The sequence below is a fragment of the Cupressus sempervirens genome, chromosome 7 (assembly GCF_028749045.1).
Source record: "Cupressus sempervirens isolate cs-2001-9-10 chromosome 7, ASM2874904v1, whole genome shotgun sequence".
Lineage (NCBI taxonomy): Eukaryota > Viridiplantae > Streptophyta > Pinopsida > Cupressales > Cupressaceae > Cupressus > Cupressus sempervirens.
In genome coordinates this window covers 493,569,032-493,584,885 of record NC_143124.1, presented here as the reverse complement: position 1 = coordinate 493,584,885, position 15,854 = coordinate 493,569,032, and the positions used below count along the sequence as shown (strand labels likewise).

Here is a 15,854-nt window from a genome sequence, read left to right as displayed (position 1 = left end):
TTCAATTTTTTACAAGTGTGAGTAAAGAAAATCTGTGAGTTTTGGACATTCATGACCTGTCCAGAATCTCTTTTATATCTAGATAGCACTGACTTAATGCATTTGGCTTCCCAAATGGTAGCTTCTCCAAATAATATTGCATCATCCGCAAATTGTGAATGAGTAAGAAGATCTAAATCATTAGATATAGACACACCTCTCAATTCCCAAGACTAGAGCAAAGCTTTATAAAATGACCTAATGATTCTGCCATTAAAACAAATAGAAAAGGAGATAGGGGATCTCCTTGTCTGAGGCCATTTGTTGCTTGGGAAAAACCGGAAATGGAACCATTGACAAAAATTGACAAATGAACTGTAGATAAACAAAATTGTATGCATCTAATCCATTTAGGGCAGAAGCCAAACCTTTTTAGAAGATGCACCAAAAAAGACCAGCGTACTCTGTCATAAGCTTTACTCACATCAAATTTGATAATCATGCTCGACATCCTTTTGCAATTCATGCTATGTATAGTTTCTCCTACTAATATGATACTGTCTGATATTTCTCTACCCGGAACAAATCCATGCTGTTCCTCTGAGATAATTCTGCCAAGCAGGGGTTTAAGACGGTTGACCATTGTCTTTGCAATAATTTTATACAAGGTGCTACAAAGAGCAGTTGGTCTGAAATCATCCATTGAAGTCGGATCACTCTTCTTCGGAATCAGAGCAATAACTGTACTGTTTAATTCTTTTACAAATTGGCCCTTATTTCGAAAGGATTCCACCACCCTTAAAATATCTTCTCCCATGAACGTCCAACACCTTTGGAAAAACTCAGCTGGGAATCCATCCAAACTTGCCACTTTGAATGCGGGGTTATCAAAGATTGCCTTCTTGGTTTCTTGCAGAGAGAAAGGCTTCATAAGCATCGCATTATCTTCGGCTGTAATAATATTAGGAATGACATCAAGTAATGAAACATGAACCGAATGTTGGCAATCAACAGAAGACCCCAATATTTGTTGAAAATGGGAAATTGCTGCAGCTTCAATAGATTCTCTATTCTCGTGCCACCCTTCCATACCATCTTGAATTCGGTTGATACTATTTTGACCTCTTTTAGCTTTAATAGAGGCATGAAAGAATTTTGTATTGCTGTCTCCATCTTGTATCCAAATTTCTCTAGATTAATCTCTCCAGTAAATTTCTTCCCTTACAAGTAGCTCTGCAAGTTCTTCCTTTAATGATTTTTCTTTTTCAAATTCTACATTAGTCATCCCCGAGGCTAACACCGAATTGTTTAGATCTTCCAATTCTTGTTCTACTCTTAGCTTCTCAGAAAAGATGTTAATGAAAGAGAACTTATTCCATACTTTAATTTGTTTTTTGATCTCCTTTAAACGATTAACCATAACGAAGCTAGGCGTGCCCTTAAAATGATCACTTGATTTCCACCAATCCTCCAAATTATGCAGAAAGGAATCATCTCTCCACCACATGTTTTGGAATCTGAAACTGCTTTTATTCTTCACAAAAGAGGATGAAATAACAAGCTGAATAGGAAAGTGATCAGATAAGGATAGAGGTAAGATGAACGATTCTACCTTGAAATCAGAAGCAAACCATTCTGAGTTAATTAAAAATCTATCTAATCTTTCAAAAATCCTGGTGAAATTTGCTCTTCGGTTCAACCAAGTGAAGAAACTGTTTGAAGTTACAACATCAAACAACTTGTTACCATTTACGAATGCTCCAAAATCCTCCATAACTTTCGACACTTTCTTACTGCCTCCGGCTTTCTCCTCTAATGCCAATGTGGCGTTGAAATCCCCAGCCAAAATGAATTTGCTTGTGCCTAATCCAGCAATATACATAGAGAGATCTTTCCATATTGCACATTTGTCTTCGGTGCGGACAAGGCCATAAATATTAAAGATTAGAAAGGATGTATCTTCCTGAATGCTGTCCACCTTGCCTACCATCCAGTTTTCATGCTTTTCCAAAAGAGACATTTTAATTGAGGAAGGTTTCCATAAGAAACCAATTCCTCCTGAAGCCCCTCTTGCTTCTTGAAAATATCCTTCCCATAGTTTGCTTGAATGGATGAGGCTGAGAGCTTTGTCCAAATTAAGTTATGTTTCCTGAATAAGAATTAATTCACAATCCAATTTTTGAAGCGCTCTCAGGAACAAGCGCTTTTTGTCAGGGGATGCCAACCCCCTGACATTCCAAGATGAAATCTTCATTTCTCACCAAGGGAGTGCATTCCTCCCTTGGTTTTCTTCATAAAATCCCTGACACTAACAAAGCCTTTTTCATTTGCTTTCTCCTCTCTTACTTGCTTGTTCGACCTTCTTCCTCTGCCCACTTTTGCTTTGCCCAGAAGAATGTTTGCCGATTGACTGATACATCTTGGTTCAATGTTATCAAGTTCATCATTCATGAAATCCTCCATAAAACACCTATCATACTTGATATCTGAGTCTGATTTGCATTGAATCTTCGGGGATGTCACCCTGATGCTCAGATTGTCCCTGGCCGAATCTTGCCTAACATACGAACATTCCCCCTCTTTCTTATCAGCCCCTGCCATCGGAGAGATCGGCTTATCCTTCGTTAAAGATTCCATGCTATTGTGCGGAAGGGATTGCTTTTTCAACGGTATTGCATCCTCTCTGGCTTCCTTTCCAGAAACCGTTGGTCTCTCCTTTCTTTTCCAAATTTTGACTAGTTTTACAACGGTTCTGCAATTATTTGTGTCATGATTCTTTAAGCCGCATCTCATACACATCCTCTGCTGTCGTTCCACTTCTATGGATTGTGTCCAACACAAATCTCTAGACACCAATTTGATTGCTGCCGGAATTTTCTTTATAGCTGCAATTTTAATCCTAGGGAAAAGATATGAATCACTATTTACAATTGACTCATCGATTTCCAATAACGTTCTCAATGATCTACCAATATGCTCCAATGATGAGTCTCCCCAAAATTCTAGAGGCAAATTGTACAGACGAATCCAAATGGGATATTGATAAACACCCAGTGGCAATGGATCAAAAGACAGTTGCCAAGGTTGAATGTATAATGGTGAAATCCCAAAGTACCAAGTCTAGCCAGAAAGGATCGAGTTTCTGGTTCCTTCATCCTGGAAGATAACTATGAAAAAATTCTTGGGCATGAATTTAACAATGGCTTCTTTGCACCAGTTCTTAGAGATCCAAATCCTGGTTTGCTCCCTAGAAATCCTTGTACCAATGAATCTTCCAATGATGGCTAATTTCTTCCACATATCCACATCTTCCTCCGCTTCTTTGGGCATTTGAATTTCCAAGAAATCTGCGTCCTGAACAAGATTCTCCTCCTTGTTTCTACCATTATTACGTGCAGGTTGCAGACTCTCCCTGCTTTCGTCATCCAATTATGGTAGTCATGTTATCATTAGCCTTATGCTGGCCAATGTAATACACTACCCTAGTCTGCACCATTTTCTTTTTGTTCCTCACTTGGTTTGCAATATACTCAGAAGTTTCTATGAGGCAATGGCACAATTCTTAGAGAAATTTGATAGCACAGGTTAGTCTAAATACGTAACAAAGGAAATGCTTTTAAGGTTGGTAATTGTAATACCATTCCACTACTAAGTTCTCCTTACTAAGTGTGAATGATTCATTACCAAAGCTTCAATATAACTTCAAATCGAAATATATATAAATCTTTCCATGACCACTAGCAAAATGTAGGTTTATGACAGTTTTATGACCTTGTAATTTCCCAAGATAGGGATATTCCGGACTTCTTCAATTTCTTATATCTTCCTAATCTTTTTGTAATTGAATTTGGTTTGAGAGATTGTGCCCAATATTGGTGTGCTATATCCAATTCCATCTACCTATATTCAATGTGATTTTCCCCATACATACATACATACATACATACATATAGATAGATAGATAGATAGATAGATATTCCATTATAATCAATCTTGTATATGGTATAACTCCTTTCTTATATGTTCATTATGAAGAGTGCCCAAATATTTAGTATTCTCTTAGCAATAGATCCTCTTTTTGTTTGGTCTTCCATGCTCGAGTTGATACTGCTTAATATATACCCCCTCCAAATGTTCATTTGTCAAAAACTGATTGATATCAGAAATGGAGATTTCTGATAACGATAATGTATTATTGATACAAATATCCTCCTCTCATTGATTGGGCATTCTTCCTGAATAACTATTTCTACTGCTATTGAATTGAATCAATTAACTTATGAACATGTAGCTGTCATCTTTCCTTCATTTCTTTTTTGTCATCTGAATGTAAACTTTGATCCCCCTAATTTTATGATTCTCCAATAATGATATTATATAATTATATGAACTGGTTTCTCTGTTCGAATGAAGGGACATCTCTGTGCTCTTCCCCTTAGTCACAGCTTGCTCACTGTTTATTGTGAAGATTGTATAATTACTTCTCTGTGTTCAGACTGTGTATAAAGTCTCATTATTGTATTTTTTATTTCAATTTCCACTCCCATGATTGACCTCTATAAGTCTGTCTTTTTGAGAGCGGAGTTCCTCAATACGAATTTTGAGTCAATATTCCTTCTTCTATAAGAGTGGTGATTAATTTTCCAACTACAAGCACCCCCATAATTACTTTCTGAGTTATACAATTTTTTTCTATGTCCATGATTATGTGTGATTTGATGAGGACCTCTTCATTGCATGCTAAGTAACAGATGCTGATGTCAATCCTGATATAGAAGATAGAGCTATGTTCTGATATGCTAACCTGTAGCTTGTAATGTTGAATCTAAAATAAGGATATTTTATTCCTTCTTATATTTCCTTCATACTTGCTAATACGATACTCCATATTCTGTGTAATCTTCCTCTCTAATATATAAATCTTGGCTAAATGTCGTGACTATTCATACATCTACATTTAGCATATTGGATATTGGTTTTGTTTATATTAAAATATTTGATTAGTATATATTTATATTTTAATTATAATACATATTTAAGAAAGGCTAGTAAGATTTATTACTAAATGTATATGTTATCCGTTAAATGACATACTAATGTTTATAATAATCAGAACATAATAATAATAGATTTATTATTATTTATTTAGGAATTCTTCTATATTGTTTTACCAATACAATTAGTTATGTTATATTACACTACTGTCATAGTGCCATTATATGTCAGTTGATATAATATTATATTATATCAATTTGATAAATATATTTAATAATAAATTACAATTTTTGTGTATTTATTTATTATTATTTTAATTGGTATTATTTATTAAATTCAACCTTAGAAATGAGGGACATTACAAAGCTTTTTAAGAAAATAGAAAATAACCTTCTGACATTCCTACTATCGAACAAAGCTTGAAGCCTTCCTTTGTAATTTGTTTTTGCAGTTAATCCATCATAGGAGACCAAACCTCTTCACCCAATTTGACAGGGAACTCATCTCAGAAGCACAATATACTCCTTTGGTCCTTTAATTGTTTTCTGCTACTCTTTACTATGTTAATGGCAAAGCTCAAATCTCATGGGGATGAGGTCCCCCGTTTGTGGCCTCACTGGTTCATAGCTCCAGGTCAAAGCGTTTACCCCTCTTTAAGCCAATAGTGGCATGTTGTGATGGTTCAGTTGTTGTGTTGTTATCCTTGCCATCAAGGTTCAAATCTCATGGGGATGAGGTCCCCCGTTTGTGGCCTCACTGGTTCATAGCTCCAGGTCAAAGCGTTTACCCCTCTAAAAATAAAATAAAATAAAATCATAATATTCATACTTAAATAATTAAATAAATAAAGTATATATTAAACTATTATTAATATTATATTAATAATGCAATTAAATTATATATGATCTCCCATAGAACACAACCTTACAAAAAGGTATATCTATAGCTATAAATAAAATCAACAAATGATTCGTTCTAGTATCATCCGACAATTAAATTCATTCAATAATTTTCATCAAATTCGGTAATAGCCAGTATTATATAGTCCCATACCAAGTCCTAATTCAGGGACATTACAATTGGTATCAGAGCATGATCCTACCATCATGTGAGTAGAATTTGATGCAAAATTATGAGAAAAGAATACATAAAAAATTATATCCAGATCAAGGAGTAATTTTTGCATCTTTCACTATTCAAATCAAACCATATCAAACAAAGAAGAGATAAAGTTAAAATATTAAGCAATTCAACGTTCCAAATTATAGAAGACAATTCAGCACTTACATATCGAGTGTAGAAGAATAATTTCTAGAGTTTGTTGCATTAAGAATAAACTATCATCACTATGTAGGAGTAAATGAGAATGAGTTAATTAAGTGGAAGCTTCGGAATCTACTTTAGATCATAATAAAAATAAATGACATTTCAGACCAAGTGAAGTGTGTGAAATAACGATGCAGTGAAAGTTGGTTTGAAGTAATTGAATAGGATGATAGTTATAATTGAAGGAGATGTGAAGAATATAATCAAGAAGGCATCGTTTGTTTACTAGGAGAAAAGCATAGAGTAATTATGGAGAAGATCAGATAAATCAATAAGAAATAACATGGGAATAAATGGTTAAACTAAATTATACAAATAGGAAGCCAAAAACACAATGGGCTCAATGAGATTCAATGGGACCACTAATCTAACAAAAATAATCATCAAAATTTCAATAGAGATATACCACATGAATGGGTGGATCTAAGATCATTGAACGACTCATTCACAACTCAAGCTTCATTTACGAGAGTCAATAATTTAATACTATATAATGTAGGGAAGATAAATGCACTTTGGAATTTATATTAACACCATTTGAATAGAGGATCATTTTGGGAAAAGCTAGTGGTAATGATGATTCAAGACAATTAGGAAAAGGAATGGGATAAAATAAGGAAAGCAGCGATCAAAAGAAGAATGATGATAGAAAAACGACGTGGAGATGGAGATATGAAATGTCATAGGTGACCAAAGATATGAATACAATGTGCGCTAAATAAGGAGAATAGGTGATTTTATAATGTAGAAGAAAGATAATACAAAAAGTATGTATGGAATATATGGCTGTGAAAATCATAATATAGCCACATGGGAAGGTGACCCACTTCAAACTAGGGTGTAATATGCAATGAAGGGACAAATGCCACAGAGGTCATCAAATAGGTAAGTATATACAAATGACACAGGTACAAGGGGGACTTGCCAACCAAACAACCAAAGGTATACATTTGTGTTATAAATTAATTTTTATATTATTGTTATTTTATATATATGTGAGTGAACTGATGTAAATTTAAATACTTTGTTTAATGAGTTATTTGATATATTAATTAGGATTAATAATTAAATTGATAAATGACGGGGAATATAATCTTAGCATTATTATTAATCACAATTAATAATATTGGAGGATGGTAAAGAATAGAATCAATTTTTAAATATTCTTATGAACAATTATTCTCAAGGAATTTAAGAGAGGAGTATAATATAATAACTAATGCTAGTACTAATTTGTGGATTAGTCTATAATGCCCATTGTATTAGTACATAGTGGACAGGGAGTGCATATGAGGAAGGAATAAATTGGTCACATTGGGACAAGAGAGTCCCAATATGGATCAAACTATGAGGGAGCCCCAAGTAGATCGTGCCCAAACATGAGTAGTTGTAAATTTACCATCCATTACAGGATTCGATGCTAGAGTTACTAATGGTACTTAGAATCCTTGTGTTTAAATTCATGATGGATAGGGAGTGTGCATAGGGGAGGATTAAAACACTCAGGTTGGGGCAAGAGAATTCCAATATGGATAAAGATCTGAGAGAGTCCCAAGTAGATTGTGGCAAACTCAAGCAGTGGTAAATCTACCATCCACTATAGAATTAAGCACATACGGAGTGGGTAGGGAGTGTGCAAAGGGGGAGGAGTAAATCGTTCATGTTGGGGCAAGTGAATCCCAATTTGGGGAACCCCCCACAGATTGTGTCCAAACTTGAGCAACAGTGAATCTATCATCCACTCCTGAACTAGGCACATGAGAGAAAGTTTTTAATGAGGGGAGAACTACTAGGGCACCCTATTGTAGTACGAGCTAAAGAAAAGTTTCTAAAAGACACATCTTCAAGAACTTTTAATTTCTACAAAGGGGAAAGGAGCGTGACATGTACAGTTAAAGTAGCGAAAGGAGTGCAACATTTACGGTTAAAGTTGGTAAAACATTTCCTTAACCTTTTCTTATTTCAAATTGTAAAAATCTAACAAAGTTTTAACATGTATACTCTATGTCTACATCGTGTCTTCTTTGTGTCTTCCTGCATTAATGTATCTACTTTGTGTCTTCATTCATATATTCTTGCATAGGCCATCATATACTAACATATGTATTTTTGAAAGTGTTTAACACATATGTTGGAAAGAGAATGAATCTGAGCTACAAATCAATTAAGATAAAATTAATTTCTTGAGGAGAACAAAATTTGAGAGGGGAGGATCGTGATATCCCCGCTAAAATAAGATTTAATAATAAATAATTATTAAAATATAAAAATTTAAGTAATATATATAATAATATTATAAACAAATATTGATTTTAAATTAACAATGTTGTGACGAATCAAATGTATAGACTTACTGTAAGAGAAGGAGTCCATGTCTTTGCCTACCCCTCCTCGTCTCTTGCAAGAGTTGTGTGTTTATAAGATCAACCGGATCCATACCCCCATCTAGCTCACACTTCACTTGAATAGTTTCCTGAAGAGAATGTGAGATCTTCCACCGAAGATGCAAAACACCAAGCCGAACATCTTGGAAGATTCAACGATTCCTCTCCAGCCAGATATGCCAAAGCATGAACGATGGGCCAGCAATCCAAGCAGCATGGAGAGGAGAAGACTTGGAGGGAGCATTGCCCAAGCGGGCCCAAAACTCAGGCAAAGAGAAGGCATGCCAACAAGAGCAACCCCAAGCACTCCACCAAAGGTACAATAGCTGAATAGAATAGGAGCAATGGAAGAATAGATGGGAGACGGGCTCCTCCCCATTACCACACAAAACACAATAAGAGGGGCCGTGAAATCCACGTTTACAAAGATTATCCCATGTAAGACAGTGATTGTGAGCCACTAGCCACATGAAAAAGTTGCACTTGGACCAAGAAACTTTATTCCAGACTTGCTTCCAACACGGGACCTCAGCATCCCCAAATAATTGTCTAGTTATCTCCTGATAACCAGCAGAGACATGATATTTACCAGACAAGGTACCTCCCCAAGCCAAAACATTTGGACCAAGCAAAGAGGAACACGCTCTAGAGGCCAGAATCTGAGAAAGCTCTTGACGATCCACGTCTATGCCTCCAGGAGGCCACTCAGAAGAATGCTTCCATCTATAACCAACAACAGGTCCCAATTGATAAGGAGTCTTGTAATGAACCACTTTATCCCATCTAGCGGCATGAAAAGAGTCACAAAGAGTCTGAAGATGAGGGTACATGGATAATATGGATGGGAATCCATCCCAAGAATCAAACCAAAACAAATCCTCAAAACCTCCTTTACATATCCAGAACAGACCCCTCTTGACTAACACTGCACCTGTCTTCAGAGTATGCCAGAACATTGAGCCACGACCTTCAAGAGGAAGTGCAGAGACAAAGCAAGGATCAGCACCATGAAAACATTTATGAGTGATAATACGAGCCCAAAGTTGATGTTGTCCAGAGTACCATCCACTTTATCCCATCTAGTGGCATGAAAAGAGTCACAAAGAGTCTGAAGATGAGGGTACATGGATAATATGGATGGGAATCCATCCCAAGCATCAAACCAAAACAAAGCCTCAGAACCTCCTTTACATATCCAGAACAGACCCCTCTTGACTAACACTGCACCTGTCTTCAGAGTATGCTAGAACATTGAGCCATGACCTTCAAGAGCAAGTGCAAAGACAGAGCAAGGATCAGCACCATGAAAATATTTATTAGTGATAATACGAGCCCAAAGTTGATGTTGTCCAGAGCACCATCGCCAATAAAGTTTAGCAGCCAATGCTTGACTACTCAAGAGAGCTGATCGAAGACCAAGACCACCCTCCTTTTTAGGCCTACAAACAGTCTCCCAACTAATCAAGCTCCATTTAGTACTACGCAAATTGCCACTCCAAAGGAATTGCCCAGAAAGAGCATCAAACTCCTTGAGAAAGTAAACAGGAGCAGCCTAAACCATGCTTCTATAAGTAGGAAGAGCTTGGATAATAGATTGAAGAAGAGTAACCCAAGCAGCAGTAGAAAGCCATCTATGAGTCCAATGATTTACCTTATCCTGAAGCTTGGTAATCAAATTTTGCCAGAAGAGACGTGGCTGCCTAGAAACAGCAATAGGAATGCCAAGATAAGTCAAAGGAAGTGACCCAATCTGAAACCGCAGGATACCAGCAATCTTGTGCTGAATAGAATCAGGAGTGTTTAAAAAGTAAATATATATTTCTACTTTATTATCAATAATACTAATGCTCCATGATAATAATCATGAAGGATAGATATCAAATGTTTGAGACTGACAGGCCATTCAAACATTTGATTTGATTGATTGGAATCATCTGATCGATGCTACAATCATTAACAGTCCTCAATTCCATGCTGATGGAGAATCAGTTTAACTGAGACTAGTTGTTGTTTCTTCTATGCGTGGATAGAATATTTGGACTATTTTAATAAGGAAAAGGAACATGATATATATTTACCCAACCATGAAGACACAGAAATACAATGGGAATTTTTTAATAGAATGGTTTTACCCTTCCAAATTTACCTGAAGTGTAATGCATGAAACATGAATTCTCCATTTGTGGACTTGCCCGTTCCAACAGCTTTTGTTACAGTATCAAACAATACTTGAGATTTCACAAATTACAGTAGCAATGAATTTCCCATCAGTCTACATATTTAAAATGGAAACTACTAAATTACTTCTATTTAGCAAATTTTATCAAATGCACTTGGTAAGATAGCAAGGATCCAGGATCTTCTTTGGTTCAAAATATCAAAATGAGGGCAATTATCTATTTTCATCTCCCTTCTAGATTTTTCCCAACAAATACATTAGATAGCTGTCATGCATGATGGTTACTTAATGTTTTAGGCAAGTTACTGCATGTAGATTTTGTTTTGTTGGAATTTAAATCTTAATCATTAATTTTATTACAATCAGTTTGTTTGATTGTCTAACATAAATATAAAATTCAAATTCAGGAAAGCGGAAACCTGAAATTGAAGCATACTTGGAAGTTGGAAAACAACTAGGGGTACCTCCATCTAGTTGCATATTTGTTGATGACAGGTTTATCTCTCATTTTCTAATTGAGTTTAGCTAGAATTTGTTTACTTCAATCCCATTTCCTTAGTAATGAATTTGAGCTTTTTGCTATTTTCTGCATCTGTATGCACAATAGTATCCAATAAGCTTCCCAACAATCCATTGTAGTAAATTGTTGTTGTAATGTAAAAGATATCAAGAAAAATGAAGTAGTAGCAATCTTGTTTGCAAAATTAGCATAACTCAAAATATGTTTGCAATTTGGTTTCTAAACCTACCAACATTTGTCTTTAGCAGATGTCATATTCTTGAATCATCAGGGATGATGCACATTTATTCACAGGAATCAGTCCTTCCCACCCTATACAATACAAAAAACCTGAATCTTTTAGACCACAATTTCCATTGAATACACATGGTTTTTCAATGATTGGCATATGAGTGGGTATCAAATTTCTTTGCCCAAATACAATCTGGAGGAAGGTGCAAGTCAGACATGTTTGGATGGTAAGGGAATTTCTCCAGTAGTGCAAGGCAATTATCTCTCTTTTTCTAATTCCACTAGCACCCACCCACATTCACCTCTAGCAGATGTCAGGCTCATCGAGTCATTGTGGATAATGCACAGTTGTTCCCAGGGATCATTCATTAACACCTGATATAGCACGAGCAATCTGGTTTCTTTAATCAAGCTCTTTCCATGAAATACACTTGGACTTTTCAACAATCCTCATATTAGTACATGCCTTATATTTCAACATATTGCAATCTGCAGGAACAGTGTAAGTCAAACGCATTTGCATAGAAAAGGAATCTCTCCGTTATTGCATGAGATTTATCAAGAATAGCAACACCTATAACAAGGTCTCACTTTGCATATTGGTAATGGAAAATCAAGCTTTTGGTATAATGTCAGTAAATGATATCCCAAAATCAATAATTGTTACCCTGACAACTTTCAGGTGCAACTTCAGTAACAGAAACTTGGCAAAGTGGCTGATTACTTTTTCCCCAAGGCTGAACACAGCAGTAGTGGACATGAAATGAAAAGGTAGATCTGATTGCAGTCTGTAATAGTAATGAGCAGTTAGTCTCCAAATCTTAATTTTACAAAGGCATCTTCAAATTCCTAGGGATGTTGACAAAATAAGATCAATCTGCACTGCCTCAAGGAAATGGTGTACATCTCAGGCACACTCAACAGCTCAATTTACTGTTTCTTAGTCAAACAAAGAGACAAAAAGACATCTATAGGATACACCTGCGAGGATGAAAATTAAATGATTTCTTTGGATAGCCCTGTACAGCAAGATCTTGATTCTTAACACAGAATCAACTCCAAAATAGGAGAATCAAGATGAAGCATTAGGCCCAATTGTTACAATGGGGAAGAAAAAGTTAAATACCTTTTGCTATGATTCTGCTTTGCCCCATAGGTCTTGTTTTATTTTGCATGCATTCTAGACTAAATTAAAAAATTTAGACACTATTCATGGGAAAAAATAATTGGTACAGATTTAAGGGATATATGCCAATGCCATGATGTCCCCATTTTTTGTGAGCATCGACATTTAGAGGATTACCCTATTTCCTGACTCTCTTAGGCTAATGGAGTTGTTCAGAGGGTCTAGTTGGTAGAGCCAGAGACCAATTCTCATTCCAGTGGTCAGGGATGTTCAGGATTTCTCTTCATCTGAATCAGATGACACACTTACTATCTATAGTAGTTGTCTATTTGTGGAAAGTCAGGGTGTCTATATTTAGAAGAGTGCCTGGGCCCTGAACAGCTTGGTGACACTATTGAGGTTCAGTATTGTTGACTGGAGCAATTATTTAAAGACTTACTATTTATAACTTTATAGAAAGTTATTGTTGAGGAGTTTCTATATCCAGCAAAGGCACCCAAACTCATGATGTATGTATTGGTTGGCTCAACTTGATGAACTTACTATTTATAGTAATATAATTATGTCCATGTTGCTATTTTGACAGTGCACCTAGACTTGGTATTAGCAAACTTTGTCAGTTGGCTAAAAAGAATGATTTTATTGAGCACATTGATATTATTTATCATTAATAAAGTCAGCTTATTAATGATAAAGTTATTTAATGAGCAGGGCGAAGTGATTTTAAAAATGCATTAAATGATTATAATATTAAAGGTGGCCAAATATCTAATGTTTTCCTAAGTCAACGTGAGCACATGAAAAGAAAATATCATTTAATGATTCAAAACAAAAGCCAAGTAGTATATCATTTGAGAGGCATTTAAGTTATTAATGGTGAAATCAACCTACATCAAAAGCCAATGCATTTAAGTTATGTGAAAAGTGAAAGAGAAACTACTTGGTCAATTTTTGAAAAGAAAATATTATGTAAGCCTTCATATGAGAATATCAACTCATTCGTGACTTTTGTATTTACTTCTGTTGGTGTGGAGAAGAAACTGAAACAAGAGTTTCAGATTATCAGCTTGAGGAGTTGTAAATTGTTCACTAATTTAGCACTTTGAATTGGTTGCAAGAGACCAATGAATTGTGTAAGTCTTTGGCTTCATATAGAGGCCAAGATTGATTTCTTTGTATCAAGCAATTGGTGCTAGCAGCCCCATTTTATACAGAGATTGTTTGCAAAGAAGGGGATTTTTAACTATAGCAGGTTGCAGCCCATAGAAGGTTTGTCTTTGATGTCTTTAGGAAGCCATGATCCATTAAGAGGTGAGGACATTAATTAGAGAGCAGCGGCTGAAGTTGGAGAGACATGTTTTGACAGGAAGGTGTCTCCAATTTATATTTGCAAGCATTGGTGTCATTTTCATATTTGTTACATTCATTTGTGATGTCTAATATCACATACAATTTGATATCAGGTTCCTTTAGTTTGAATTTAGTAAATTATAGTTGCTTGAGATAGTCTCTGTAAATAACTACAAGTTGATTCTCAACCAATAATGAATTCTTGTGTTCAGATTATGTAATTATGTTTGGATTTAATGATTGCTATTTCTAAAGTGTTTGTCAAAGTTAAAATCTATAGGGGTTCTTATAGTGGTTCTAGAGCGGTTTCCAACCATCCTATAGGGGAAGCCTCTTACATTTAGGAAAAAGAGTTTGTGTAAATCATGGGTAAAACAAAATCTATACAGGATCACATACCATAGCTAATGCATGCCTTTCAGGATTATAATTAAAACTAACCAGGGCTTGTACAACATCTAGACATTCTAGATTCTTTGTTTGCAAAGAAAAAGAGACAAACACTAATACAAATAATTTATTATTGCAAAATAAACAATGTAAAAGGTGATTTTTGGGGAGAAAGTTGGTACTTTCATCGGTCAAGAAGGTATCAATCATGATAACAATTTTGATATCCATGGCAACAGTGAGTTGTGTTTGCATTGGCATGAGACAACATAGATTTCACATGTGGAAGATGTTTCTACTTGAGATTTGGGTACTAATGATGTAATTTATGAGGAAGACTCATGTTGCACCGAGTTTGATTTTTCATCAAACCTTAGAAAATGGATCTGAAAATTTATTGGTTGGTTATAGGTCCTAGGATCTGGCTTTGAATAGACATGAGATATATTTAAAGTGGAAGTGTCAGAAATTATTGACATATCAGCAACTTCTACCTTATTTGTTAAGCTATTCATTGAGGTGCTTATCGTTAGTACTTCAGTTATCGATATGTATGCTGATAATGGCACACATGATGCTACTTTTCTTGAGGTGAGCAATGTATATATAGCCTCACATCAGAGTGCAGATTATGGATCAAAGAGTTTGTATAGTGGTGATGGATTTCAGAGACATTATTTGGTTGGGCAACTAAAGGTGGATGACATTCAGATTGCCACAACTGTTGAGCATTTAGATGTTTCTCGAGAAATGTTGGGTACCTATGGTTGCGATACACCTATGATAGTTGAGCATTGTAGTGATGGTTTTTCCCTTATAGAGTTTCATACACTTTGAGAAGCCCTCAAAATAATGAAACAAAACTATTTAAAGTTGTTGGTTGATAGAGAGTATCTTCTCAAGTGAGGTTTTACTTGTTAAGATGCATTGAGGGGAACTGAAGATGAGGTTGATGAGCTCACTCATGAATTGGGAGTGTCTATGGATTCATTGGAGAGAAGTTAGTTGGCTCCTCACAATCATGGTTTGAGGAGCTTACCATGGAGTTGAGACGAGCAAAGTCTTCACCAACTACAAGTACAGTATAGACTTCTAAATAGAAGTTGGCGATGACCTTATATCCATGGATTGTAGTGATGGATGTGGTGAGGGTGTGGCTACATCCCTCACAATTATATGTGCACTTGATACAAATGGGATGACTGCATCAATAGAGAGTAGTAGAGGTCCACTTTTTGCACCAGGTTCTCTCATGGTTAGTATGATGGCAAGGGATTCATGCTAGATCACTGGTAGCTCTTGTATGGAAAAAGTGGATTCTCGCAAGACTTGTGTGTCAGTACATGAAACTACTCCATCATCTTCGTAGGAGAT

General features: G+C 35.7%; 1 protein-coding gene across 3 annotated transcripts in view; it reads left to right on the top strand.

The window, feature by feature from the left end:
* Positions 1-15,854, top strand: part of FHY1 (Haloacid dehalogenase-like hydrolase (HAD) superfamily protein) — a 190,296-nt gene that overhangs the window by 158,179 nt on the left and 16,263 nt on the right. For 2 of the 3 annotated variants that reach the window (XM_089791784.1, XM_089791782.1), the window contains exon 6: positions 11,271-11,358. The exons of the other annotated variant lie outside the window; for it this stretch is intronic. In XM_089791784.1, coding sequence (XP_089647910.1) covers positions 11,271-11,358 — 88 coding nt within the window. The remainder of the gene's footprint in view (positions 1-11,270; positions 11,359-15,854) is intronic. 3 annotated transcript variants of the gene reach the window in all.